Below are 27,165 nucleotides of genomic sequence, written 5' to 3' on the forward strand. Positions count from 1 at the left end.
TAAGGGAGCCCGGTTCACCTGGCCCCCAGAAGCCCAATCCACCTTCAAGCAACTAAGAGAACTTCACTATGGCACCCATCTGACCCCACAAAACCATTTACAGTAGAGGCCGTGTCAAACTTTGCTCCGGATGCAGTGTTGTTCAAGCCAGCAGATGATTGCACCCCTGTACTTGCATTCACATAAGCTAATTCATGTGGAAAGAAACTATGATATATGGGAAAAGGAGCTGATAGCCATAAAAACAGCCCACATCTTGTTCCTAATAGTTCTCAGTCCTTTGTTCATTCTGCTTCCTTAGTTTGTTGCATTAGTCTTGTACATCTACTTCAACACCATAAAATATAATCATTTTGCCATTTTTACATGTTTTCCAGTAACATGGAGTATGACTGCCAGTTCTGATGGTCTCATGCTGTTGAAAACCTTAAACCAGCCCTACTAACAATCTAGGAAAATCTAGGAACTATAGATTTGCAATATTAATCTTCACAATGGGGAAAAATGGTGGAAATGTGAATCAGAAACAGAATATGAGAACACCTGGAAAGGCGTGAATTAATGAACTGTGCATGCATTCACAGAAAGAAGATCATGTCAAACAAATACTATATTGTTTTGAAGAAATGAAATAGCTGATGGGGAGAAAGGCAAGCAGTAATAATAATGTTTTTGGTCTTGAAGAAAAGTTTCTGATACAGTGCAACATGAAAGAGCCAGTTTAAGAAGAAAAGTTCGGAATGTGAGTGCTTAACATTGTCTTTTCTGATTTATAACCATATGTAAAACACAGTACGCTAGTGGCTTTTATGAACTAAGAGGTTAAAATAAAAGAAAAAGGACCTGATTCTCATTTACACTAAGGCCCATTTATATTGGTCTGGAACCATAAAGTGGCCATAAAATGGATGTAAATCGTCTTAAATTTGGTCTTAAACATAATTTACTCCCATTTTAGGGCCACTTTACACTGTCAGAGCAGTGTAATAGAGGTGTAGTGTAAATTAATATTAAGTGCCAACAATTAACGTATATCCAAATGGAGACAGTACAAGGTAGATAGAGGAGGCTACTGGCTTAGAAGAATAATTTTGCACACTATCTGTGACTTAGACAATTCATTGCATTTCAGTAAATGCTGAGAAATTTAAGATATGAAACTCAGGAGAAAACCGAAAAAGATTACAACCTCAATGATCACTGAGGATGTGGGGTAGTAGACAATAACACTGTTGATCCTGTTGCATATGGCTTTACAAAATATAAAACAGAGGGATCAAACGCTATATAAATCAGAGGAAACTGCTTTGGTTTTTATTGAAGATACTATTGAGGCTACCTTTAGAATACTGCGCAAAGTTCTGGCCACCTTACTATTAAAAAAAAAAAAAAGGGATCACAACTTAATACGCCTGAAGAGGCAGGCAATACAGAATTTACATGGGATTCTTCTGAGCAGTTAATATATAGCAAAACAACCAAGCGGAGTGATAGGTGCAACACATATAATATTGCTCTTGTAGAGTTTAACAGAAATAAAATAATTAATTGGCACAAAGTTTACTTTGGAATACAGTTCTTAATGCCAAAAGAGGGAATGACCTAAATGGGCACCATGCAGGGCCAGCTCCAGGCACCAGCGCAGCAAGCAGGTGCTTAGGGTGGCTAACAGAAGGGGGCAGCACGTCTGACTCTTTGGTGGCAAGTCCCTCTGCCCCTCTCGGAGGGAAGGACTTGCTGCCAAAGAATGAAGCAGTGGCAGTAGAGTTGCCGTCGATCACGGCTTCTTTTTTTTTTTTTTTTTGGCCGCTTGGGGCGGCAAAAATGCTGGAGCCAGCCCTAGCACCATGGTCTCTTTCCAACCTGTATCTATAAAACAAGCTACAGTGTGGAGAACTAGAACGTGCAATGAATTTGCACATAGAGAAGGAATTTTCACCACAGGCAATGTGCTTTACATAAACTATTATACAGCTCTTTAGAAATGAAATAGCTGATGGGGGGAAAGGCAAGCACTAATAACAATGTGTTTGGTCTTGAAAAAAACATTCTGATACAGTGCAACATGAAAGAGCCAGTTTAGGAAGAAAAGTTCAGAATGTGAATGCTTAACATTTTCTTTCCTGATTTGTAACCACATGTAAAACTCAGTACGCTCCTTAGAAATAGCACCAATTTCTATAGAAAATTGCACTAAAAGACCTCCTCAGCTTCTGGTCTTAACCAACTTTTAGCTATTGGGGGTCAGGAGGAAACTTATTCTATGGGAAGAATATCCCATAAATGCCTATTGCACGCTTTCTTGGACTTCCTCTGAAGCTTCTGATACTGGATACTGTTGGTGACAGGATACCACCTAAACTGATCTCTGGTTTGATCCAGTATGGCAGCTCCTATGTTCCTAAATTATTGCAAACTTCATTTATGGTTTTTGGAGAATCAGTTATCTGCTTGATATTAACCTGCCTAAACGTCAGGAATTAAATCAAAGGAGTTCGTAAAGAATGAAACCCACAGGAAACAAAACAATGGCAAAGAGAAGGATCCTTGAGGAAACAATGTGGGGGAATTATAAACTGGAGAATATCCCACCTGTCGCCATCCAGACTAGAATGGTTTACTCTTCCCAAGGCTGGGTCTAGGATCAGAGGGGATCCTAAACCTCACAAATGTTAGGAAAAAAAGGAGTGGTTACCCAGGTTGTATCAGTGAAAGCTGACAGATTGACTGAGGCACAAAGATACATAGCCTGCTGCTGCAGGATTGGCTGCTTTCTCTGCCATAGAAAGAGTTAGGTGGCCTGAGAGGAATTCATAAAAGATGGCAAGGAAAGCTGAAGGTATAAGACAGATCCATTTGTGTAGGTCTTTTATTGTTTTTAGCCTTTTGCTCTTCTAGCTTTGTACCTTAAAAGGAATGAATAAATAATGTCTTGTTTGAAGGTGCTGTTTCTGTGAACGTACAAACATACACTATCACGTATGCTCCTGAAGAGAAACTCTTACAGGTACACCACCAAGTTGGACCTGTGTCGCTAACACGATTGGGAACCAGGGAGATTCCAGATCAGAAATCCAGTCTAAGAGTGGCTGGACTGCATTGTTCCTCCCAGAGTGAGGTGCAAGAAACCAGGTCTGTCACCTAAATGGTGCACTTCATGACGAAGAAAAGGGTTTAAGATGCAGTTTTCCCTGTAGGCAGTATACTGTGCCTTTCATTCAACAGCTTTGTATAACTGGACAAAGTATTCAGTGGTGAAAGTGAAATCAGTTAGAAATAAAAACAAGAAACAGTGTTGGAAATGATCATCCAAACTTACGAAATATTCTTTCACTGATATTCAGCCCAAAAACCAGGACATAATCACACAATTGATTCACAGCTTTAAAGTAAATTCTGTATCTGTAGCTCATCTATTGCTTTGTCACAGGAGCTAGTACAGATGAATTTTGGAGGGAAGGGGAATTGATTTAACCTTTATCACCATTTCAGGTGCAGTCTCCAAGTCCAATGTAGTGTCCCATTTATAATGTCCCCAGAATTCTAATGTTATAAGTATATGAATAGGAACATATAAGACTATTGGTTTTAGAGATATTCAGCTGCTTGCATAAAATAATTCATCAGGTTAAAGCATTGCTTTGGTTCCCTATTTTGAAAAATGTACAGATATTTAAAAAGCTGAATAATTTATCTGCTTCCATTTCTAGCTTTTGCTTACTGATGCTATTCATTATTTATTTATGTATTTATTATTTATTTTGTGGTTTAAAATTATTCACATTTTACAGGAATAAATCTATATTAGTGATCTTTAGTAAAGAGATGATAACTAAAAGAGACTGATGAGTGTAAATACGACAGTCTACATAAAGCAGAAATGGAATAAGCCTTCATCGTGTGCTTTCAATAAATCCATGTGAGGCAGGAAGATATCCTGGCTCCGGATTTCTGAGAACTCACTAATGAAAACTAAGCTTTGCAACAAGATGTAGATTTTTAAAACATTTTTAGTGTTTAGAATATTTTTTAATCTTTGTTCCCATGGTGTATTTCTTCCAGACTTCTGCTGAGTGTTGGCAGTGTTGACTGCTGATTCCAAAAGGTATGCATGATAGCAACCACTGCCCCAGCAATTTGTATTGACTTGACTTGGGAATTTTCACTCTATACTCCTTGCGTTGTCTTGCCTAGGACAAACATCTCCATATAGCAAATAAAATCAGAAATCTTGACTTCTAGTACTACTATAGTTAAGAGAGTCCACCTGATAGTCACTTAGTACACTTTACTGATTACTTATCATTATTATTTGTATCACCCTAGGAGCCCATCACGGACCAGGACTCTTTATCATGCTCGGCACTGTACAAACACAGAACAAAAAAGACCCAAAGAGCTTACAATCTAAGCATCAGGCAAGAGGCAACAGATGGATACAGATAATTGGCATGGGAGAACAAGACAATATTGGTCAGCATGATAGGCAGTGGTCTCAGCATACCAGCAGCCTAATCATTGTCAATTTTTTTGAAGGCAACACTGCAAAGGAGAGTTGGAAGGAAGGATTTGAAGGAGGATAATGAAGTGACTTTGCAGATGTTTATGGGGAGCTCATCCCAAGCATGAGGGGCAGCATGGGAGAAAGCCGGGAAGTGTTTGTTTGAAAATTTAACAAGTGATAGTGGCTGATATCATGGACTGTTTGGAGGCAGGAGTCAACCTTACAATGCTAAATGAGAGATGATAGAAATGGTGGTGAGAGACTGTGAAAGGCCTTGAAAGTGAAGACAAACAGCTTATGTTTGATACAATAGCGAATAAGGAGTCAGTGAAGGGATTTAAAGAGAAGGGTGAGATGGTCACAATGATGGGATAGGAAAACGATCTTTGCAGAAGCATTCTGAATGGTTATGAGTGCTACAAGATAGCATCTGTCAAGTCCGAAGAACTGGATGTTGCAGTAACTGAGACACAAGATGATGAGAGCCTGGATGAGAGCTTAAGCTCTATGGATGGATAGGAAAGGTTGTATCTTACAAATGTTATACCAAAAGCATCTGAAAGACTTAGACCTTGTCTACACTAAAGGGAAAAGTCGATCTAAGCTATGCAATTTGAGTTACATGAATAGCAAGTCTTGGAGTCCGGGAATCGTGGCATGCCCTGGTGACAAATAAAGGGGGAAGAAAGATGTGGCGGGGGAACCTCCATAACGGAACCTTATAAGTGAACTAACTATGCTATACTAACCAGCTAGAACTATCTACAGTGAAAACCAAAAGTACTGCTAAGCCGCTTGCCAAAGCAGAGCAAGGGGAAGTTCCAGCTACTGTCACTGGTGGTAAGATGGAACTGAGGGCAGTGGCGGGTCAACAGGGCCCTTTATTGGGTGCCATGAAGGCATGACTCCAGGGGGTGCCCAAGCTGACCCCACAGATGCTGCTAGGGGAAAAATCTTCCAGCTACTGTGCACATGCGTGCGCACACACCTGACTGGAATTGACATGAACAAGCACTTGAAGAAGAACCATTTCTTCTTCAAGGAGAATCCCTATGGGTGCTCCGCATTAGATGACGACCAACCAGTTCACTCCAAGGTGTGCGTGGTGGGGGTGCTTCAGAGTTGAGTCCAGTAGCAAAGAAACACAGCCGAGCTGAACACTGTATCAGAAGCAAAGTCATGAGTTATTGGGTAATGTTCAATGAATGTATGTATAGAGGCCAATACATATTTCAATAATGGTAATGGGAAATGACCATTTACTCGTAGAGTAAATACATATATTCAAAGATATTTGAATATTACAAGATTTGTAGCAAGAATTAATGCAGATGGATATTCTCTTGGAAAGACTTTGATTAGAGATTACAGGCACTTTTAATCTACCTGCAAGCAAGACAAACAATTTGGGGGTCTTTCTATCCAGATAGGTGGCCAGGGCTCTTCTGATGTCAAGGGTGTACAACTGTGCTTCTTGATTATCTAGAGGAGGCAGGTGAATGGGTTGGTTAGTACGGAACTGGAAGAAATTTTAGGTATAAACATTTTGGATGGGGTCGCAGCATGACTTTGTCCTTAAAAAATACTGTGAAAGGGGGGCACGCCATAAGGACCCCTACTTTAGCCATCATTTGTAGATCAGGAATGTCATTTTCATTGATAAATGGAGCAGTGAGCAGGTAGCCATCTGTTCAAATGGTGGTCTTGTGAGGCATTTAGGTACTAGATTAAGGATCCAAACAGCAGTAGGATGCTTGACAGGCAGATCAAGGTTCCTCAGGGAACTCAGAAATCTCTCTGTCATTGGGTGGGCAAAAATGAAATAAACCTCTGTTGAAGAGTGGAAAGCCCTGATGGCTGCCAGATCAGGGGTCCTCAAACTGGGGGTCGGGATCCTCAGGAGGTCACAAGGTTCGTACATGGGGGGTTGTGAGCTGTCAGCCTCCAACCTAAACCCCGCTTTGCCACCAGCATTTATAATGGTGTTAAATATATTAAAAAGTGTTTTGAATTTATAAGGGGGGAGTATTGCACTCAAAGGCTTGCTATGTGAAAGGGGTCACCAGTACAAAAGTTTGAGAAAGACTGTGCCAGGTGGACTCTGACAGAACTTTTTAGTCCAGAACTTTTTAGTGTTAGGATATAGTCTAGTATATCTGGTAGTGATGAGGTCATCAGTGGAATATATCCGAGATCACACCAAGAGAGAAATCTTGTCCATTTTTGAGAGTATGTGCAGTGAATAGACACTTTCCACCTGCGTAATAGTACTTTTTTAACTTCCTCTAATCAGGTAGTCTCTAATCCCGTGAACCATCAACCAACCATGCTTTGAGACAAAACACTGTGAAACTGGAATGAAGGATCTTCCTGCCTTCCTGCGAGAGGAGACGAGGAGTGGCATGAAGTGTGATCGGGGAGCAAACGGCCAATTATATTAGGTAAGGAATACATGTTTGTCTGGGCCAGGTCAGAACTATTAAGATGACTTTGACTTTGTCTCTTTTTATTTTGAGGAGAACATTGGCTATTATAGGAGTCTGTAGGAATGCATACAGGAGATCTGACAACCAGTGAAGGTGAATAACTTACCCCAAGGATCAGTGACCCAGTCCACCTCTCAAGGAAAACTGGGTACATTTCTTGCTTAATTGTGTGGCCAAGAAATCTGAGGAGTGCTCCATTGATGGAATATGTGGTATAATAAACTGGGGTCTATTTCCCACTCATGGTTTGAGAAGAAGTGCCTTCTAAGACTATCCACAGTCACATTTTTAACCTCCTGGAGATAGGCTGCTGTGATGATGACCTGGATGCGTATGCACCAATTTCAAAGCTTGACATCCTTTGCGCAGTTGTCCATAATGATCTTTGTGTGTTTGCCCCTGATTAATGGTAAAAATTGGAGACGCATATCTGACTGCTCTGAATTCCAGGAGATTGATGTGTAGCGTGGTCTCTTGCGAGATCCATTTGCCCAGGGCTGTGTAAGCATCTAGATGTACTCCCCACCCTAGTAGAGAGGCATCTCTCATTGTGATGACCACTGGGAGAGGACATGCAAATGGGACTCCTGCGCACACTTTGTTATAATCTTTCCATCAGTCGAGGGACTGTTTTACTCAGGTGGGTACGGAAAGAAGCACATTTTAACTGTGTTTGTTTGGTGAATAAACAGCCTGAGCCACCCCTAAAGGCAGTTCTTGACTGGAGTTTGGGAACTGAGTTGCATTGTACTGGCTATGTTGGAAAGGGCCATAAACCCGTGCAGAGGAAAATAGGCACTTCCTATTAAAGAACTGAGATGAGGCCCTATGAAGTTTTGCACAGGGGTCAAAGTGGATTTTTGAATGTTGAACTGCAGGGCCAATTTGAGGAAGAGATTTATGGCTTTGGAAGTTGCCTGTGACGTTCAGGTAAGGGAATACTAAACTACATTTCCTGCAGAGCTGTGCTGCTACTCCTGACATGACTTTCAAAAAGACCCTCAGGGCAGATGACAGGCCAAACTGGAGCACTCAGTACTCAAAGTGGTTCTGACCGACAGTGAAACATAGGAATTGTTTGTGGGATGGATGGATCACTATGCGGAAATATGCATCCCAAAGGTCGAGGGCTGAGAAGTAATCTCCTTCCTCTAGTGATGGAATTAGTACCCTCAAATCTAGAATGAGTCTCCAAATGCCATTCTTTGTTGTGACCAGAAAATACCCAGAATAAAAATCCCTTTCATCTGTGTTGCATGGGAACTGGTTCTATAGCCCCCAAGCATAGGAGATAATCTATTTCTTGACGAAGCAAGCTCTTGTGAGAGGAGTCCCTGAAGAGGGATGGGTTGGGGGGTTTGTTGGTGGAAGCATAGTAAAGTGGACAGTATACCCTGTGGAAATAATCTCCAAACCCACTTCTCTGTAGTGATTAACTCCCCAGCCCACCCGAAGTAGTAAAAGTGATCGCCAAATGAAGGAAGGCAGGTGAACTGGTGCAGCTGGCAAGGAGAAGGATGGTAATTCAGGCCCTCGACTAGCCTGTCAAAATTGCTGCTTGAAGGTGGAAAGTAGAGAGATGGAAGGCTGAGCGGTGGATGGTTTCCTTCTCTGGAATCTCTGTCTTTTCTGATGCAGTTCATATGACATCTGGAAGGTCAGGAATTAAGCAAGATGGGATCTCTCAGTCACCTGGGACTTGCTGAGCTTTCTCTTGTAGGCAAGTGTATAGATACCAAGAGAATGTCGGGAAGCCCTAGAGTCCTTTAATATTCACAGAGTTTCAACTGTGCCATCCACAAATAATTTAGACCTATCAAAAGGGAGGTCCTCCACCATATTAGAATCATAGAACTGGAAGGGACCTTGAGAGGTCATCTAGTCTAGTCCCCTGCACTCAAGGCAGGACTAAGTCTAACCTACACCATCCCTGACAGGTGTTCATCCAACCTGCTCTTAAAAATCCCCAGTGATGGCGATTCCACTATCTCCCTAGACAATTAATTCCAGTGCTTAACCACTCTGACAGTTTTGATTTTTCCTAGTCTCCAATCTAAACCGTCCTTTCTGCAATTTAAGCCCATTGTTTCTTGTCCTATCCTCAGAGGTTAAGAAGAACAATTTTTCTCCCTCCTCCTTTTAACAACCTTTTATGTACTTGAAAAATGTTATGTCCCCTCTCAGTCTTCTCTTCTTCAGACTAAAACTAACCCAATTTTTTCAATCTTCCCTCATAGGTCAAGTTTTCTAGACCTTTAATCATTTTTGTTGCTCTTCTCTGAACACAGAACTGGACACAGTACACAGAACTGGAAACAGTACTCCAATTATGGCCTAATTAGCGCAGAGTAGAGCAGAAGAATTACTTCTTGTGTCCTGCTTACAATACACCTGCTAATACATCCCAGAATGATGTTTGCTTTTTTTTTTTTTGCAACAGCGTTACATTGTTGACTCATATTTATCTTGTGATCCACTATGACCCCCAGATCCCTTTCCGCAGTATTTTAGCTAATGGCTAGACATCCATGAGCAGATGTTAGAGAGATGGTCTGAGATTTTAATTTGGACAGAAGAAGACAGTGTAAACAACAAGCATGAGAGGTGCTGTATTGGCTGCAGATCAATCACGACATCACTAACATGGTAGGAAACTGCTTTTCATGCTTGAAATACAAGTCATGCCAAGAAGCAGAGCCACAGAGACTCCATCCAGTTCCACAAAGGCCTTATGAAAAGGTAGGCACTGATTTATTTACCTGGCAATCAAAGGATTATTTAATAGTCATAGATCTCTGTATCCTGAAATTTGAACACTGCACAGTACTAATGGAAAGTAAGTGACAGCCAGTGTGATGGGTATCTTCTTCACACATGGAATTCCAGATGAAGTCTTTACTGATAATGGGGCACAATTTTCCTGTACAGATTTTAGGCAATTTGCAATAGATTGGGATTTTCATCACAAAACATCAAGTCCAAATTGCCCCCCAATCAAATGGATTTGTGGAAAGGTCTATATGGACAGTAAAGAACCTTATGAAAAAGACTTTTGACAGCGGGGGTGATTTGTAGAAAGCGTTCCTGGTTTACCGAAGTGCACCCCTGGAGAATGACTTTTCTCAAGTGCAGCTGTTAATGGGAAGAAGGATTAAATCTAATTTACCAATTACTGATAACTTGCTGAAATCTCATAACAATGAAACTATATGGAAGAAGAAAGAAAATCAGAAGTGGAAGCAGAAATATTATTTTGACAAAAGGACCTGTGATCTCCCATCTCTTAACCCAGGAGATAGAGTGTGATTGAGGAATCACACATCTTATATTTGGGGCCAAATGGGTACCACTAAAGAACAGTTGTATCCGAGGTCATATGTGGTCCAGACAGAACAGGGGACACATTTCGATGTAATATAAGGGGATCTCTAAGTAAGCCTAGAAAATACCAACACATGTGGACAGTACATGTGGACTTTCCCATCTGACTGGTCCTTTATTATCAACACACAAAGGAGAAACTGTCAAGGAACAAGACTCGAGTTAGACTCTAATGAAAGACTCTAATGATACTGAGAAGATCAGAGTGGAAATTAAGCATCCTGAAAGACTCACAGACACTTGATAACCTTCCTGGAGAAGGGGTATTTGAAGAAAGTGAGTGGTAAAGACACTCCAGAGTGATGTGCTTGTAATCTCTCCTCTCTAGGTAGTTGACACATTGGGTTTATGGAAATGCATGACATGGGTAGAAAATTTAATGCATGTGTTATTAGATATCTGTATAAGAGTTAATTTGTTTTTCTTTAAGGTGGAAGATGTAGAGATATTTTTGTAGAAGACTATAATTTAGAGACGTTCCCTCACAAGTGACAATATTATGAACATAGGAATTCGGACATGTGCCCTGGAGGTGGGGATTGGGAACACTGCATGGCTGTGTGCAGCAGTTTATCTGAGAGGCTCTCCAGTTTCTTTTATTAAAGTTTTATTTCTTTCTCATTCACTGGTTTGTTATTTAACGAACCCCACATCGTTAATGCTGAAGACAGCTGACAGGCCAAGGAGGATAAGGATGAAGTACTAATTCTGAGATTTGCCTAGAAAAAGGTAATTCGAGACTTTGGTGAGAGCGGTTTCAGTGGAATGCAGTGGGCAGAAGGCAGAGTGGAGAGAATCGAGGATCGAATTGGAAAGGAACTCCAGACAGTGATTGTAGACAGCATATTCAATGAGCTTAGAGATGAAAGAGGAAGAGGTAGCTGGAAATGGAAATGAAGTCAAGGCTGGTTATTTTTTAAGATGGGAAAGATTAAAACATGCTTGGAAAGAACCAGAAAAAAGTGAGAGGTTAAGGAGAAGATTAAAGGCGAGGATGAGAGTAGGCATGAGAGTGATCAGGAAATGGTGTGGGATGGGTTCCTGGGGCAAAGAGAAGAGTAGGCGCTAGGGAGCAGATAAACTTCTGCATCTGTGACAGGGGAGGAGGAGAGTTGTACTGGGGAAGGGAAGGGAAACTGAGGGGAGGGGGAAGATCACATTGTATTTTCTCTTGAGAGAAATCAGCAAGATCCTGTGAAGAGACAGAACTGGAGGCAGGAGGAGGGGAGGGTTTGAGGAGTGAGTCAAAGGTGGCAGGAAGGCAGCTGAGACTGGGTGTGAGATTCACTTAAATTGAAGTTGTTTACCTAGAAAGAGGGCAGAACTGAAGGAGGAGAGAACTAATTTGCAAGGGAGGAAGTCATCCCAGTCACAGGATTTCCACCAGGATTTCTACTCTGCAGTGTGAGCGCAGGAAGCGGATGTTGGGGGTGGGCTGGGGCTTGACAGAGGAGACTCTGTGATGGGAGAAAGGGGCAAAACAGTCAAAGGTGGAGGAGAGTGAAGCTTGGAGAGAATCAAAAACCCCATCAAAGGAAGAAAGGAAAGAGGGCTCAGAGCAGGTGAGAAGTTATCCACATTGATGGCCTGAAAGTCACACAAAGACTGAGTGACAGGATGTGGGGAGCAGGGGGACTGGTGGGGTGATGCTGAAAGAGATCAGACAAGGGTCAGAGAAGGGGAACTCAGCAACAGGAGATCAGAGAGAGAGCGGTGCTTGGGCAAGACCAAGTAAAATGAATGGCCATTTTCGAGAGTGGGACAATTGAACCGGGGCTGCAAGTCAAATGAAGACTTGGGGGTGTGGAAAATGTGTAGCTAAGGAGTCAGAAGGATGTTCAGTATAGAAGCTGAAGTCATCAATGCGGAGTGTGGGAGACTGAGAGGAAAGAAAGCTAGAGAGAGCTAGGAGTTGAAATCAGAAAGCATGGTTGATGGGGAGGAGTTGGATGGACAGTAGATGACAGCAACATGGAGGGGGACAGGGGAATAGTGTCAGATGCAGTGTTGCTCAAAAGAGGCAAAAAGGTGGGGAGGTGTTGGAAGTGGCATGAAGGGAAGAGAAGACCAACACCTCACCACAGTCTGATCCAGGGAGTGTAAAAATCCTCTGTAAGAGAGGACAGAGGCAGTGTCTGTATTATAGTTGTATTACAATAGTGCTGAAAGGGCCACAAACACAATCAGAACCACACTGTGTTGCTCTGCAAACACATAGGAAGACATGGGTCCTGCCCCAAACAGCTTACAATCTAAGACCCCAATTCTGCTAAGATGTACACATGTACTCACTTAACTTTACATATTCTGAGTGTCGTCCCCCCTCCCCAAGTTAATTGCAGAATCAGGGCCTGATTTGAGAGAATTTGTAACGAGAGTCTCAAAGTAGTGGACAGGAGGGAGGAGCAGGGTAACAACAGTAAGATCACATGGTTACATACTGCAGGTTAAGTAGTGCACAAGTTGATGTTTCTAAATATTCTGAATTCAAAATAAATAAATAAATAAATAAATAAAATCAGCTATCCTGATTACCACATAGCATACTCACAGCTGACTGATTGCGTGGCTTACTGATTTATACATAGAATAATCCTATTTATACCTGATCTTCTTCTGGAAAATGAGACTTTTTATTATTATTTATAGGGCATCTTAATATTGTGTGATAAAAAACAAGCAGTCAGAGTCTATGTTGCTTCCCCAGTGCATTTATAATTGTGTGATCTTTCCTAAAAATAAAGATTTGTATGCTTAGTATTACTCCTAACCTACAGCAATGTTCAACAATGTCATGATGAAGGCCAGACAAATGTTTTGGCCTGGTCTACACTACAAAGTTAGGTTGGCTTAGCTTCACAACTCAGGGCTGTGAAAAAGTTCACACCCTGTTGTGATGTAATTAAGATGACCTAAGCCCCAGTGTAGACATTGCTAGGTCGACAGAAGAATTCTTCTGGAAGTCGACAGAAGAATTCTTCTGTCAACCTAGCTACCATCTCTCAGAGTGCTACAGCGGTTTTTACATTTGGCTGAGAAGAAACCTGTACAGTCTGGAAAGATAATGACAAAGTGTTGAAAACACTCTTTCTTCATTACTAGACTGCTAGAGCAGCAATAAACAAATGTGTACATTTTAGGCAGCATTAGCAGTTTACTATGGAAATAGAATTAAATCTGTATATCCAGCAAGAATATAATAGTTTTTCCTCTCTTAAAAACTGTCCCCTACCTCATTAGCTGTGTTGTGAGTTCCAACTATTCTGATGAAGGATGCAGGTTGTCTGTCAAAAGTTATTGCTTGCCAAGATCTACAAAAGAAAGCAGAGGGACATACAGTATTAAACAGAGTCACCACAGGTTGCAGTGAAATACAGAAAGAATCCATTGAAGTGACAAAACAGGATGTCATTTAATGGGACCAGAAGGGGACACACTTTTCACGGCTTGAATTTCCAGCAGTCTTTGTTCAGGTTAGATTTTTTAAGTGCCTTGACTCTACTTAGGTGTATTCCACACACAATTCAGTATAAAAATTAATACAGTTAAGCTCTAGCTATTGTTAAAGAACTTTAAGAAAAATTGTAATAGAAAAAATTATTGGTCAGAATTCTGAAGTTCCTTTGTATTAATTTCTGACAGTATTACTAACAGAAATATACAGGAGGAAATGGATGTTAGCACTAACTATCTGTAGAGACCAAAGGAATCACCAGGGCTGGATTAAGGCAAATTGGAGCTGTAGGCACATGACGACATTAACTCCCCACCCCCTGCATGGCTCCATCCCACGGTCTCACCCCAGTGCTGTGGCCTTGTTCTCCACTTCAAATGGCAGTGGTGCCACCCTCCCTTTCTAAAGGCAGCAATATGGGGTCCCCTTCATTCAGCCAGGAGTGGCAGGAGCAGCCCCTCCTGCTGGGAACAGCAGCCTCCCCACCCATATCCCTTCAGAGGGGCAGGAGCTGGGGTGTAAACACTGGGTAGGTGGGGCAAGACTGAATCCACTGTACTCTTCTCCTGCCACATACACAGTCCTCTGTTTTCGGGGTTAGGGAAGAAGAGTATTGGTGGTGCCCCACAGAGAAGTGGATCTTAGAAATTAAAACCCCACTGAGATGCACAGGCTTTCTGCAACCATAAGGGCTAGAAACATTCTTCTGAAGAGATCACGATTCAAGGTGCTGGGGCCCTAATATTCATCTTTAGTACCTATGCCTTTATCTGGCCCTGGGAACCACCCAAGTCTTCTAGGGTATATTTACACTGCAATCAGACACCCGTGGCTGGCCTGTACCAGCAGACACAAGCAGGCAGAGCTCAGGCTAAGGGTCTGTTTAATTGCAGTGTAGGTATTCGGGCTGCAGCCGAAGCTCTGGGACCCTCCCACCTCGCAGGATCCTAGAGCCTAGGCACGAGCCTGAGCCCGAATGTCTACACCACAGTTAAACAGCCTCTTTGCTCAAGTCAGCCCCGGGTTTTTAATTGCACTGTAGATACACCCTTAGTTACACTTTGCTTGCTTGCTTGGTTCTTGAAAGCTTCAGTTATTTGTCTGTGCATTTTTAGTGCATCCATGACCATGGTACCTTGGTCCTATAAATCCTTGATTAGTATCATGATTATTGCAGTTTACACACCATATTTCTAATCAGTATGTTGGCACCCACAACTGTTAAAATCACATAGTATTTTTATCTAAAAGATCTGCAGTCCATAATTAGAGTTCTTCCTTCCACATCAGATAGTTGCAATCACATTTTTTCAGTGATTATTCCTAATTACAAATGAATGATCAAAAATTATTTCTATTTAGATTTATGTCAGGTGCAAAGTTCATTGTTCTTGGACCCTTTGCTGAATCCTATATAAAGGATATAGCAATATAAAGCAATTTTAAAGAAAGAAGACCACATATTCAACACGTTAACTTAGTACTTATTCTTCATTACAACAAAGTGTAATGTAATCAGCTATTAAGAAAGGCAAGAGGTAGAAAGCACACTCACACATACCGACACTAGCTTTGATCTAGCTATATCAGAGCTATCTCGAGTTAGAACAGAAGTGACACTCTGGCAGTCAATGGTAACAAGTTACTCTCATCTCATTTTTAGGGATCCCACTCATTACAGAATCCCAGCGAGATACAGTTGCCTTAGTTTTATGTAAACAGTTTTATATGCAGACAATTGTGTAAATTGGAACTGCAGTCAATTTATATTTTGTCCTCACTCTCTCCTGTACTCCACCTGGTTTACTTACAACAATTAATAAAGACAAAATTGCATGCAATAGGACAAATCAGCTCCCATAAGGAAAGAAACCTGGTTTCAATTTTTATGATATACTGTAAAATCATCCCTGCATTCTGATTTTTAAAAAGAAAACTGCTTCCTCAACTTACTGCCTCGGAGTCTGACTTTTACATCATTATCCTTTTCTTGAACAGGAATATTTGATTTGCAAACATTGTGGCGGTTGTAATGTTGTGTAGCAGACTTTGCAAGGGATTGTGAAATCTCTCCCTCCTAATAATATAGAGCAGGATTACCCCAATAAACAATATGCAAAGCACTCTGATTCCCACAAGCTCCCATATCATGCTAAAAGTGAAGGAGGAGGAACAGGAAAGAATAATAGGATCTGAAGGTCTTAGTTTAAGAGCAATCTTCCATTATACTGGATTTTAGAGAAACAAGGTGAGTGAGGTAATATCTTTTATTGGACCAACTTCTGTTGGTGAAAGAAATTTTCAAGCTACACAGAGCTCTTCTTCAGCTCAGCAACACTGCAAACATTATACTGGACTAACACTTAATTGCAATAGAATTTATTTGCAATAATACAACCTGAATGCTAGATACAAAATTAACCTTCATTAAAACCACCATTACAAAGGGATTTGAATGTTAAAAAAGTAATTAATACAATTTGATGAACTTCCTGAAGAGAAAAAAAATCAGACATTTTCCTTAATTTATTAGGAATAACTTCAAATGTTGTTCATAGAAGAAGCAAGATAGCAACAGAAAAAGTGACAGGCACATCAGAGCCAGTCTGTTATAACAGCTTTGCTGCTCACAGGGCCATTTGACTTGAACTAGAGTTTTATCCTGATAGTAAACTATCTCTCTCTTCTTCACAAAGATGGTATTACTATGTCTAGGTTTTACTAGTTTTATTATCATGAGGTTGTATTCATTTAAAGGAGACTATGAATCTCAATCCATTCTAACTTATACCAGTTTTACTGCATTAACTTCAGTGGAGTTATTTGTGATTTACGTAAGTGAGATATGAATCTGCCCCCCCCCCCCCCGGCCCCTAAGACACAGCATCTACCTGCACTCATGGCCTGCACATAATGTATTGTTTATTTGTATTCCTTATGTGGTTTGGGACTCTTTCACTGACTATCCCTATCTTTGTACGTCTGTGGGAGTGCAAGTATGTTCTCAGTGGGGTATCCTTGCTTCTTGAGTTTGCTTCCCTTATTAGTCTGACAGAGCCTGAGTCAATTAACGTTCAGAGCCTATTGCAAGTCCTACATATTCACTTATGCTTTTGTATGAGGTGCAAACTGCCAAAGTCAAGTTTCTGTTTTATTTTGGAGAGTTGTGGCACTCTTACTAGTAATATTCCAACACTTCAGGTTGCCTTAATGCACGTGCTTGCACATATATGTATATGCAATTCATGTACTGAAAAATAAATATTTCTTTTTATAGACTGAACATTAAGAGAAGAAAAAGCAAATGGAAAGGCTAAATCTGCCTCTCTCCAATGATCTGGAAAATATTCTAAAATTATGCTATCTGAAGGAGTGTAAAATGCTAAGAAAAGTTATTAGGAAGGGGCTATGCCTTTGTGGCTTCCCAAGTTAGGAAACATGTAGTTATGGGACCAGGAAAAAGTTAGTTCAGAGATCCTAGTATACAATTATGTAGAAATATATCTATTTATAGTCATTCTGAGCACAGGTCAAATAATAGTACCATCTTTCAATACAGATTCCCCCCGAAATGGGAATAAGTAACAAAGACTGTCATCTCTCAGATGAAGTGGAGACAATGGGGCAGACGCATCCACCCAGTCATGCAGCAGTAGGATGTGAATGATATCAAAAGGCACTGAACAAGTGGTTGAAGTCCACTGAAGATCCTTTCAACAACATTTTACGTGATTGCTTCCTGCAGTGACCTCACAACTGCTGCCATTACTGGCAGGTCAGGGAATCCTTATTGGCTGCCACAGTGCTGTGACTAGAAAAGTACCACAATCACTTCTTTAAGCATATTGAAAGATGATGTAACAAATCTGAAGATTTTCTTGAGGATTTGAGGGGAGACAGGGTTTTTAACTTTTTATTAAAGTTGATCCAAAGCATCTTACCATTTTTTGGTACATACAACACCTATTTCCGTGCTGGTTCAACACTTATTTACAACATTAGAGAATAAATTTCATAGTAATCAAACAACCTCCCATATCCACCACCATTTTTTCCCTAACCTGCTGATAAGCTCTAACACTGTGTGGCTAATTATAAGAGGGAGGGCTGGGATAAGGATTCCTCCAAGGTAAGTTACTAATACAGTACAATCACTCAGCAGCAAACATTTCCAGAACTGATACAAAAATCTGCTGAGCATGCCACCTTGGTGTCTTTCCTCCTTGTTCTTTAAACTTTATGAAAGTGTTGATCTTTTTTTACCCTCACACAGTGTCAGACTGGTTGATTCATTTTAGATTTGCTGCTCAAGCTGAGGTAGCCCTGGTCATCACTTTAACAGTAGACATAATCATTACCTCCAGCTGAGGTCTACATCTTGAAGAAAAGACTAGGGACCAGCAGCATACACTGACTTACACTAGGGTCCTCAAGCTGAAAGGCAGCAGTGCAAACTGCTTGGCCTGCGGAATTCCCCTGGAACCACAGCTTCATTTTTAAAAAGAAATTAGCTTTGTTACAGCCCTAGGGTGTTTTATTTAATACTCTACATCTCACCTCAGCCACACACACCCAACTCTCTCATACTGCCTGACTCCCCTAAGGAGATGCAGTAATTGATAATTAGCTTCCAAAGCCAAGCTTGCATCCTGTGAGCCCGTCATATTTAATTACATTTTAACTATATTCGTCTTCGATAATAGCCCGAACATAATTTAGATAATTATCTCTCACTCTCTTATTCTCTTACTCTGTCTGTCTCACTTAAAGCTCTTTGCAACAAAAATTGCTTTCTCTGCTCAAACACATAAACAGACTCTTGGGCCAAGTGCTTTCATCCTCCAACAGCAACAGCTGTCACTAGAAAACTCAATGGCTTTGTGCATCCCACAATCGATTCAGGGAAAAAAAACTTCATGTTTCTTCCTACTTCTTTATTTACTGGACCAGTTGGGAGAAGAAGAATGGAAAAGGCATTACTATCCAGGCAAATTATAGTCTGTATCTCCATTATGGCACTTTACCTCTTACAAGGTGTAATGGCTTTTCTCACTGGTTTAAACTCTTGCCTAGTAAGTCATCTGAAAAGTTGCAGTCTTTCTAATATGATTTATTACACAGAGGAATCTAAATAATGACCATTCCCCTTTTTGTGTTCCCCTCCAGAAGGAAGCAAGTTAAGGAAGAGAGAGAAACATATCTGCTACTGAGGTTTTCTAAGGATCCACTGACACTATGAAATGCTACTATATTGCAGGATCTACTTACAACACAGTAGCGCTGGATTTGGTTAAAACCCAATTAATTCTCGTAGTGTAGAAAGGACTGACCCATACTTCAGAATTATGCTCCAACTGGACTAATTCCAAGAGTTTAGCATGAGACAAGAACACGTAAAATATGGTTTGGTTCTTGCTACACTGCAAGACCAAACCTATTTTAACTGTGTAAGATACTACCATGTTGTAATGAAGTCTAGCAATATGCTACCTTTCCATAACACAGACAGGGCCCAAGCAACAGCATTGATGCACCTAATTTCTACTGATATCCACTAGCACAAATTCCCGTTTAAAACATGAATGAACATAAATTGAATTTACATCAAACATGGAGTTATTTCATGCGTCCAGCCTATTTGCAATCTATGGTACTAAACTGGAGATCCAAATTCTACTTATTCTCAGTGAGACAGGACAGAAGCAGAAGTGCCAGTCCTCAGGCTAGGTAGTAGTAGTGGGATGTCAGTTTCATATGCTCTTCTAGATGGTCTCTGGGGTCACGGGGAACCAGCCTCAAAAATTTGATGAATGAATCAATGGTTGTGGCTTAGGTATGTAAAAGTAGCTCCTACTGGAGTTGTGGTGATAAGAAGACAATGGTAAAAATGGACAGTAGGATGAGTAAAAATTTCAAATGGCCTCCTGTCTGTGCACACATAAATCTGATAATTGCATTAACATAACATGGGTCATCAAGCACCCAACTAGTATGTGCAAACTGCCATTTGTAAACACAAAAATGTGTGTACCACACAAAAGGCAAGCCCAGCAAGTCTACAGCAAGCATTGCAGCATGTTCTGTACAAGTAATATTCCTCTTGTATTATAACCAATATTATATCAATTTCTACTATGGCACAACTACAAAATTAACATGGATATGTATACTAAAAATGCTATGAAAACAGTCATTGCAGTTCAACAGCAGCCAATTTTCAAATGTTAATAAGTTGGCTGTTTTCCTTTTCCTTTTTGAAATACCAAAAGAGACTAATCCGCTTTATAGACAAATTGCCTGTAAATTTCCAGTTTAAAAAGAAAGCTCATTTTCAGGTATAGTGGTGCCAAAAACCACCCAGCAATCTGCTCACTCTGGGAAATCTCTAATTTATCACTTTAACGTAAGAACGGGGGCTATCCAGTCAGCAGCTGCATGACCACATAAGACACCCAAGTTAAGGAACCAGCTCAGTCCTCTTCTCTAGGGGACCACCAGGGACTGAGCTGGGGCATAGGGAAGGGAGAAAATTATATTGTAAAGGGACCCTCATAATAAAAGCTAAGGCCATTTTAATTTTATTTTTTTTAATGTAAGTAAAACTCAGCATCCCTTTTCTCCTCACCTCCCTCAGTTGAGGACTACAAGAGCTTCAGCTCAGATTCCACCCCTTTGTGATGTCATTGTTACAGTTTTCCAAAGAGGTTGGCAAAATTCTCCCACAAAAAGAGGACTGTCAAACCTAGTACTTCTAAAAGAGCAATAAGGATGCCAGTTCAAGTAGTTGTTCCCCTATGTAATTCTCTTTTCTTGGCCTCTCTTTGGCTAATTTATTTTAGTAGAGACAAAGGTAAAAGACATCTAATAGTGCATCTTGGTTATATTTATGTTATATTCCTTGATGTGATGGTAATGAACAATTAAGAAAAGTAGAGCAAGAGGACTTGAAATGGTAATAGAAGTGTTTGAAGAAAGATATCATGAAATCTCTGAAGTAAATGCAAGAAGAATAAGCACTACACATTAGTCATGGCAATATCTGTTACATAACTGCAGTATGTATTAACAAATAAACATGTTACTCTCTTTTGAAGAAGTACCTTAACTTTAAAATAAATAAATACAAATTAATTAAAAACATCAACAAGACTGGCATTCCAGTAAACATTATACATCATTCCTCAGTGGCACTCCATCCAGGATACCAAAAGATCTACATTCCCTAAAGAGTTACCAATTAGCCTCTCTTTGGCTAATTTATTTTTAATACACTTTATCAGACTCATGTATTGAGGCAGCTGTCTGTGTTTAAAATACTTTGACAAACACCACAGGAAACTACTTTATTTATAAATGAATATATTATAAAAGCAGTCCACGGATTATCACTGGAGTATCTTTTCAGTCAGAGTTCACTATGCCATTGTGAAGTGGATGAGAATTACCCCTGGGGGAATTCTGCATCAAAAATTAAAAATTCTGTGCACAATATTTTAAAATTCTGCAAAATTCTGCATTTTTGGGTCAAAATAACACAATATAATCAAACTGGTTTCAATTACTTTGGTAATTTATTTAAACTACAATACAATGGATGGAGAATGGGACTGGGGAGCACTGGAGGAAATCCCCAAACTCCTTCTGTCTAATAGTAATGTAACTAGTATTGACCCTTTACTTCTAGTTGTTAGTCAACAAATATATGCAGCCATATGCTCAGTGTTAGATCATAGGAAACCGAAGAGTAAATGAGGGCTGGGGACTCAAAACTCACAATTTATACTGGCTACTGACCGTCTCCAAAAAGGCCAGTAGCAAACAGTTCATGGAGCACATTTTGATAGGAAATTTTTTCAGTCCAAAAATTTAGACCAGTTCTAATCACTAAAGCACCATAAGCATTTACAAGGCCATACCGTCCTTTACAATAATGCTCCTTTACATCACCCTGGCAATGGAAAGGAGCCTTAAAATTTGTACCCCTGTTTTATACTTCTGGGAGAATTCACAAAAACAATGGGAACAATTCACTAAGCAGGCAGGCTGCTACATTTTGCGCTGCCTGAGGGAACAGAGCCTGCCCCATGCCCACCTCTTCGGAAACACTTCCAAGCCCTGCCCCTCCATGCTGAGCATGCTGCACTAGTGAGCGAGAGGGACAGGGTCTCTCTCTCTCACACACACACACACACGTATGACTGCCCAGGTTCTCTCTCTCCCCCCGTGGTGATTTATGTCTCTACCAGCTGCTCTGGGTGCCCAAACCAACCTGCCTGCACTGCTGGGGAAGCAGTGCATGACTGCTCTTGTGGCTTCCCTTTGCTTCCCCATCAGAAGTAATTTTTCTGCGAAGCACAGAAATCTGTGGGGGCTATGAATTCTGCGCATGCGCAGTGACACAGAATTCCCCCAGGAGTAGAGAATGATGTGGGATGAGATGTTAATGCACCCTGGACCTGGTCTAAAAAACTGACAATATTGGACCCCCACTTCTTCATATTTTACTTTTCTGTATATAGACTTACTGGATCCCAGGATACAAGAGTTGTGTGCTACATTATTTACATTTGAGGCTTCAAAACCAGAGGGTAATCACAAAACTGACAATGCAGCAAAGAGTCCCGTGGCACCTTATAGACTAACAGACGTTTCGGAGCATGAGCTTTCATGGGTGAATACCCACTTCGTCGGATGCAACCTAATTTTGGCATTCGGTCAATATGAACTGGGCTTTCTTAGATTAAGTTATTGTTATCATTTCCTTACAGAGAAGCTTCTGACAGTCCCCCAAAAGGTTTTTATTCTGAATATTTTCCCCGTGTGGAAGATATGCAATCCTGTAAGCATTTGCACATGGATTTGAAGCTATAACTTCTGCTTGGATTAAAAACAAAACAAAACAAAAAACCCCCAACTATCAACAAGGGATCTTTTAATGAACCGATATAAAGTTTTACAATGTGTGATTTATTGTAGACATAAAAAAAAGACTTAATAATGCATATTTATTAAAATAAGAAGACTGACTTATGAAAGATTTCATGAAGACTATACTGACTCCCTGACATCTTTAAAAAGTCGCTAATGAAAAAAACCCTCTTTTTAACGTAATCTCTCCTTTCACAACTTCAGCGTAATATACAATAAAATAAATATTACAATAAAATATATTTTTAAATGCAACAAAGAAAATTTTATAAAATAGTCAAAGTAGAGCAATACTAAAACAGAACCAGGTCACTAGGGGCCAGATTTTCAGAGATATTCAGACACCTAAAATGCTGATAGATGCCTACTGGGATTTTTCAAAAGTGCCAATGAGAGTTAGGCACCTAACCTGCTTAGGAGCTTTTAAAAATCTAGCCTGGTGTCCTTCTGCATCTTTAGACACCTAAATACCTTTGAAAATCTGGCTCTAAAACTTACTGTTCCTGATTATGTAACTCTGTTAAACAAAACACTGGGAGTCAAATTTTCCAGTACTGCCTCAAAACTTATGCACACAAAATGTACATATACATATACACTCCCTTGGGTGTCTGCAAACACAAAGAGAGAGAGAGAGAGTGAGTGTCCAGCTGACTGGCACACTCCTGGTGCACACAAAATCTTGCAGGCAGAAGACTTGCAAGCACAATTTTGGAGGCTAAGCAGATCCCATATTGAACATTTTGTAGGGTATATTTATTTCCACTATTTTTGATGGATTGTGTACCTGTAGCCCATGGTTGTTCATGTAACCATCAAAATGTAATGAAGGGCTCTAATAAGGTAATAATATATGCAGTAACACAATGAATGAACAGGGTGTTGCTTATGACTTAGAGCCGATTTTCATCCAATCCCCACTGTGTGATCAAATCTTGATTATTTAACTTTTCAGATAACTAGAACAGAAAAGTTGATTGACAGAAAATTAAATAAATAACATTTTGGTATGAGAGATAGAATCATGTTCCTTATTAATCAGTTCCTTTGCGGTGTGCAGGGTAACATGATATTTATCACTCTACTCTCACATACTCCTTTGGGGTGTCTACCCATAAAAACTTCACATTTACAGGAACCAACCCTCTATTACTGTTGATAACATCTAATTGACATGTCAAACTCCAAGGAATGTAGTAAATTGTAGCACCACCTCAAAGAAAAAAATAAACTGGCAAAAAGGTAAATCAGCATCTGTCTCTCTGTAACAACATACAAACATGCTAGAGATCGCTAATCAAGGGAGAAAATTCTTCTTCCATTATTCTCACCACACTGAATTAGCTGAGCTTGGGAAACAAGGCCACTCAGCTTCTAATTCAGTCTTGTCCAACATGATCAGCATAACCACTGACCCGAGTTCATAGTGATTCAAATTTGAACTATTTTAGACATGAAATATGGCAGCCCAAAAAAATGAGAGCAATTTTTGGTTTGCAGCAGGTCAGAGAGCAGGGAGATGATAGGTTATCTACATATGATTCTGGTGAGACTAAACTTTGAATACTCATTCAGTTCCCTGCATCTCAACACCAAAAAGATATAGACAAACTAGAGGGAGTTCAGAGCAGATAACAAAAATGATTTAGAGGTTGGAGGGATTGACTTTGAAGAAATATTAAAAACTAAACATTAGTTAAACTTGATTAAGTAACAATTTAGGTGGTGAGAGGGACAGAATGACTGTCTATATATATGCTATATGAAGAGTGTAAAATTCAGGAAAGGAGAGTAATTGTTCAGTGTGATATAGGGGAAGCAATTAAGTGAAATTAGATAGACACATTCAGACTGAATATCAGGAAAGATTACTAATGGTAGAAATCAAGTACATTGGGGAGTAGTTACTATCGGAAAGGGGTGAAAGCCCCATCACTTGAGTCATATGAAATTGTACTGACTGAATATAACTCTAGCAAATTGCACTATAGGGAACAATCCTGCAGCAGTCCCCAAGGGATGAATCTGAAGATGTAATAATTCTGCTTCATCTCTGATTTCTATGATTCATGTATTTAATTTGTACTGATACAAACTTTACCTGGAATGAACCAAGAGTTTAATATTTTGTATGCGTTTTAGCATTTTGTGCCAGCCAGGTGGTGTTTACAATGCTACAAAAGCTATACATGATTTGGTCAGCCAAGGCAAACCTGTGATTTTCAAGGGTGTAAGGAAATTAGATTCTGCATGTCAGCAATCTAATTAGGACAAATCTTTTCGGAAGAGAACAGAAATGCCACCTTTAGCACAAGATATATTAACATCCAACTGGGTTCTTGTCTGTACATGTGATTCTAACAGTCACTGTGGTTTAATGTCCACTTGTGTAACAAAGGGCAGCTACAAACACTAAGGGCACTAGGCATTGGAAGAGCAACCTATCACCTAGTTTGTGAACATTCAGGCAGTTTCTATTAATTAGATTGCTAATACAATAATACAACTCCACAGCAAATAAACGGTACCACCAAATAAAAATTCCAACATTAGACAGCCCTTCCCTTACACCAAATGGTAATCAGCCCTCTCTCATGGGGAATGCCTGATGTTTGGATTATTATTTTATGGTAACAATTAATCACAATAACATTGGTTATGGGGGTATGTGTATTTTATTTATATTCAGGATGAAAAAATATTTATTTTCAGATTACCACAGCTCAGCAAAAGCTGTCTCTCAAGATATGGTTGGCCATGAGATGCCTTACAGATCAAATGTAGCCAAAAATGTAATTATTTAAAATATACAACCATCAAATGGAAGAAGGAAAGAAATAAAGAAATTAGCAAATAAAAAGCATATTCGTGAAAAAAGCCAATGATATAAATAGACTTTTTAGGTCCCATCTAGGCCATTGCCCCAGGGATCAATGCAGGATTGTTTCTATTATATTTTCTAGTGTTTTGTCCAGTGTAGTTTTGAGGATACAAGAGCAGGAACTCCATCCAGTACTTTCTCAATTATTCAGATATGGGCAGGCAGTCACCAGTACTCTCCAACCCCTATTCCACCAACTGTGAGTGTGCCCTTCACAAGGGGATGGGAAGCTGGATTAGTGGAAATGGCGTGTTCAGGTTTCAGGTGCACAGGTTTCAGTAACACATAGATTAGTTTAGCAACCTATTAGTATTTGTTAGGTTCACCAGAGTTGGAAATAGTTGCACAAGGTTTAGCAGACATCTCCAGAGCTGTTCAAGGCTGGGAGCCAAATTGAAATGTGATGTGTTAAAGGTGAAACATACAAGTCAGTAAGATTCATAAATTCATAGACTTTAAGGCCAGAAGGGTCCACTGTGATCATTTAGTTTGATCTACTGTATAGCACAGGCCACAGAAGTTCCCTGAATCTCCAATATAATGTCATGGTAAGTCCATGTGTCTAAGTTATTGTAATGTACATACACAGGGGCTATGTGATTGGGTGCCTGCCCTCCACTGGCCCTGATAGGGTTAAAATATCTGAAAGAGAGAGGAGATATTATTTAGTATGATATATGGGAGCATAACTAGAAGTAATGGGATGAAGTTAACAAAGTAAAAAACTTACTGAAGGCAAATTGTATTAGATGGTAGAAAAGTCTCTTACTGAGAATAAATGCAAAAAACCAACACTTAAAACACATTTAAAGTAAGTTGGCAACTGAAAATAATTCTACATATTGAAAGAGAAATCAGTGCAAAATCCTAGGCCATAGTCTGATTTTAGTTCAGTGTTGAAAGACATAATTGCTGCCTGCTCATAAAGTGACCTATAAGTCTAACCTGACTAGCACAATACTCATGAGACTTGAAAGATGTATTCATAATTTATTGTCATCTTCAAAATACCGAGCTGTATATGCCAAAAAGAGTTATGTATTCCACAAAAAATATGTAAAGCTCCACCTGACTTGGCTTCCCAAATATTAGATTGGCTACAGGCCAATTTAAAAGGAAAAGACATGTATTCATGATGCAATTTTCAAGAAATGTACAATTCCTTCCACCTCTAGATCACAAGGTACACCTCTATGAATTTCATATTTCTCCACAGGAGTGGTCTGCAGGTGGCCATATCAGTTCCTCAACATCTTAATTCTTTATTACCTGCAGAAATGGCCATAAATTTATCTGCTTTGCACCATTTCTCCAATATCCTTAAATGTCTTTTCCAAACTAGGCATTAAGGTCTTAACTATATTAAACCTCTGAGTAACATCTACAGAATGTTGATTTTAAATATAAGACTATTCTCTAATGGCCCAGAACTGTGCAATGAGCAATCCCGAGAGTGATAAAGAATTAATTCAATACTGTAAGCCAGGAGAGGTTGAGTGCAGCAACACGTTCAGCTGGGAGGGTAAGTCTT

The 27,165-nt window shown here is 39.9% G+C and overlaps 1 protein-coding gene across 4 annotated transcripts in view; it reads right to left on the reverse strand.

Moving 5' to 3' along the window:
• Positions 1-27,165, reverse strand: part of BTBD9 (BTB domain containing 9) — a 458,382-nt gene that overhangs the window by 152,502 nt on the left and 278,715 nt on the right. For all 4 annotated transcript variants that reach the window (XM_030557270.1, XM_030557266.1, XM_030557267.1 and 1 more), the window contains one exon: positions 13,604-13,682. In XM_030557270.1, coding sequence (XP_030413130.1) covers positions 13,604-13,682 — 79 coding nt within the window. The remainder of the gene's footprint in view (positions 1-13,603; positions 13,683-27,165) is intronic.

This window comes from Gopherus evgoodei, chromosome 3 (assembly GCF_007399415.2).
Source record: "Gopherus evgoodei ecotype Sinaloan lineage chromosome 3, rGopEvg1_v1.p, whole genome shotgun sequence".
In the NCBI taxonomy this organism is placed as follows: domain Eukaryota; kingdom Metazoa; phylum Chordata; order Testudines; family Testudinidae; genus Gopherus; species Gopherus evgoodei.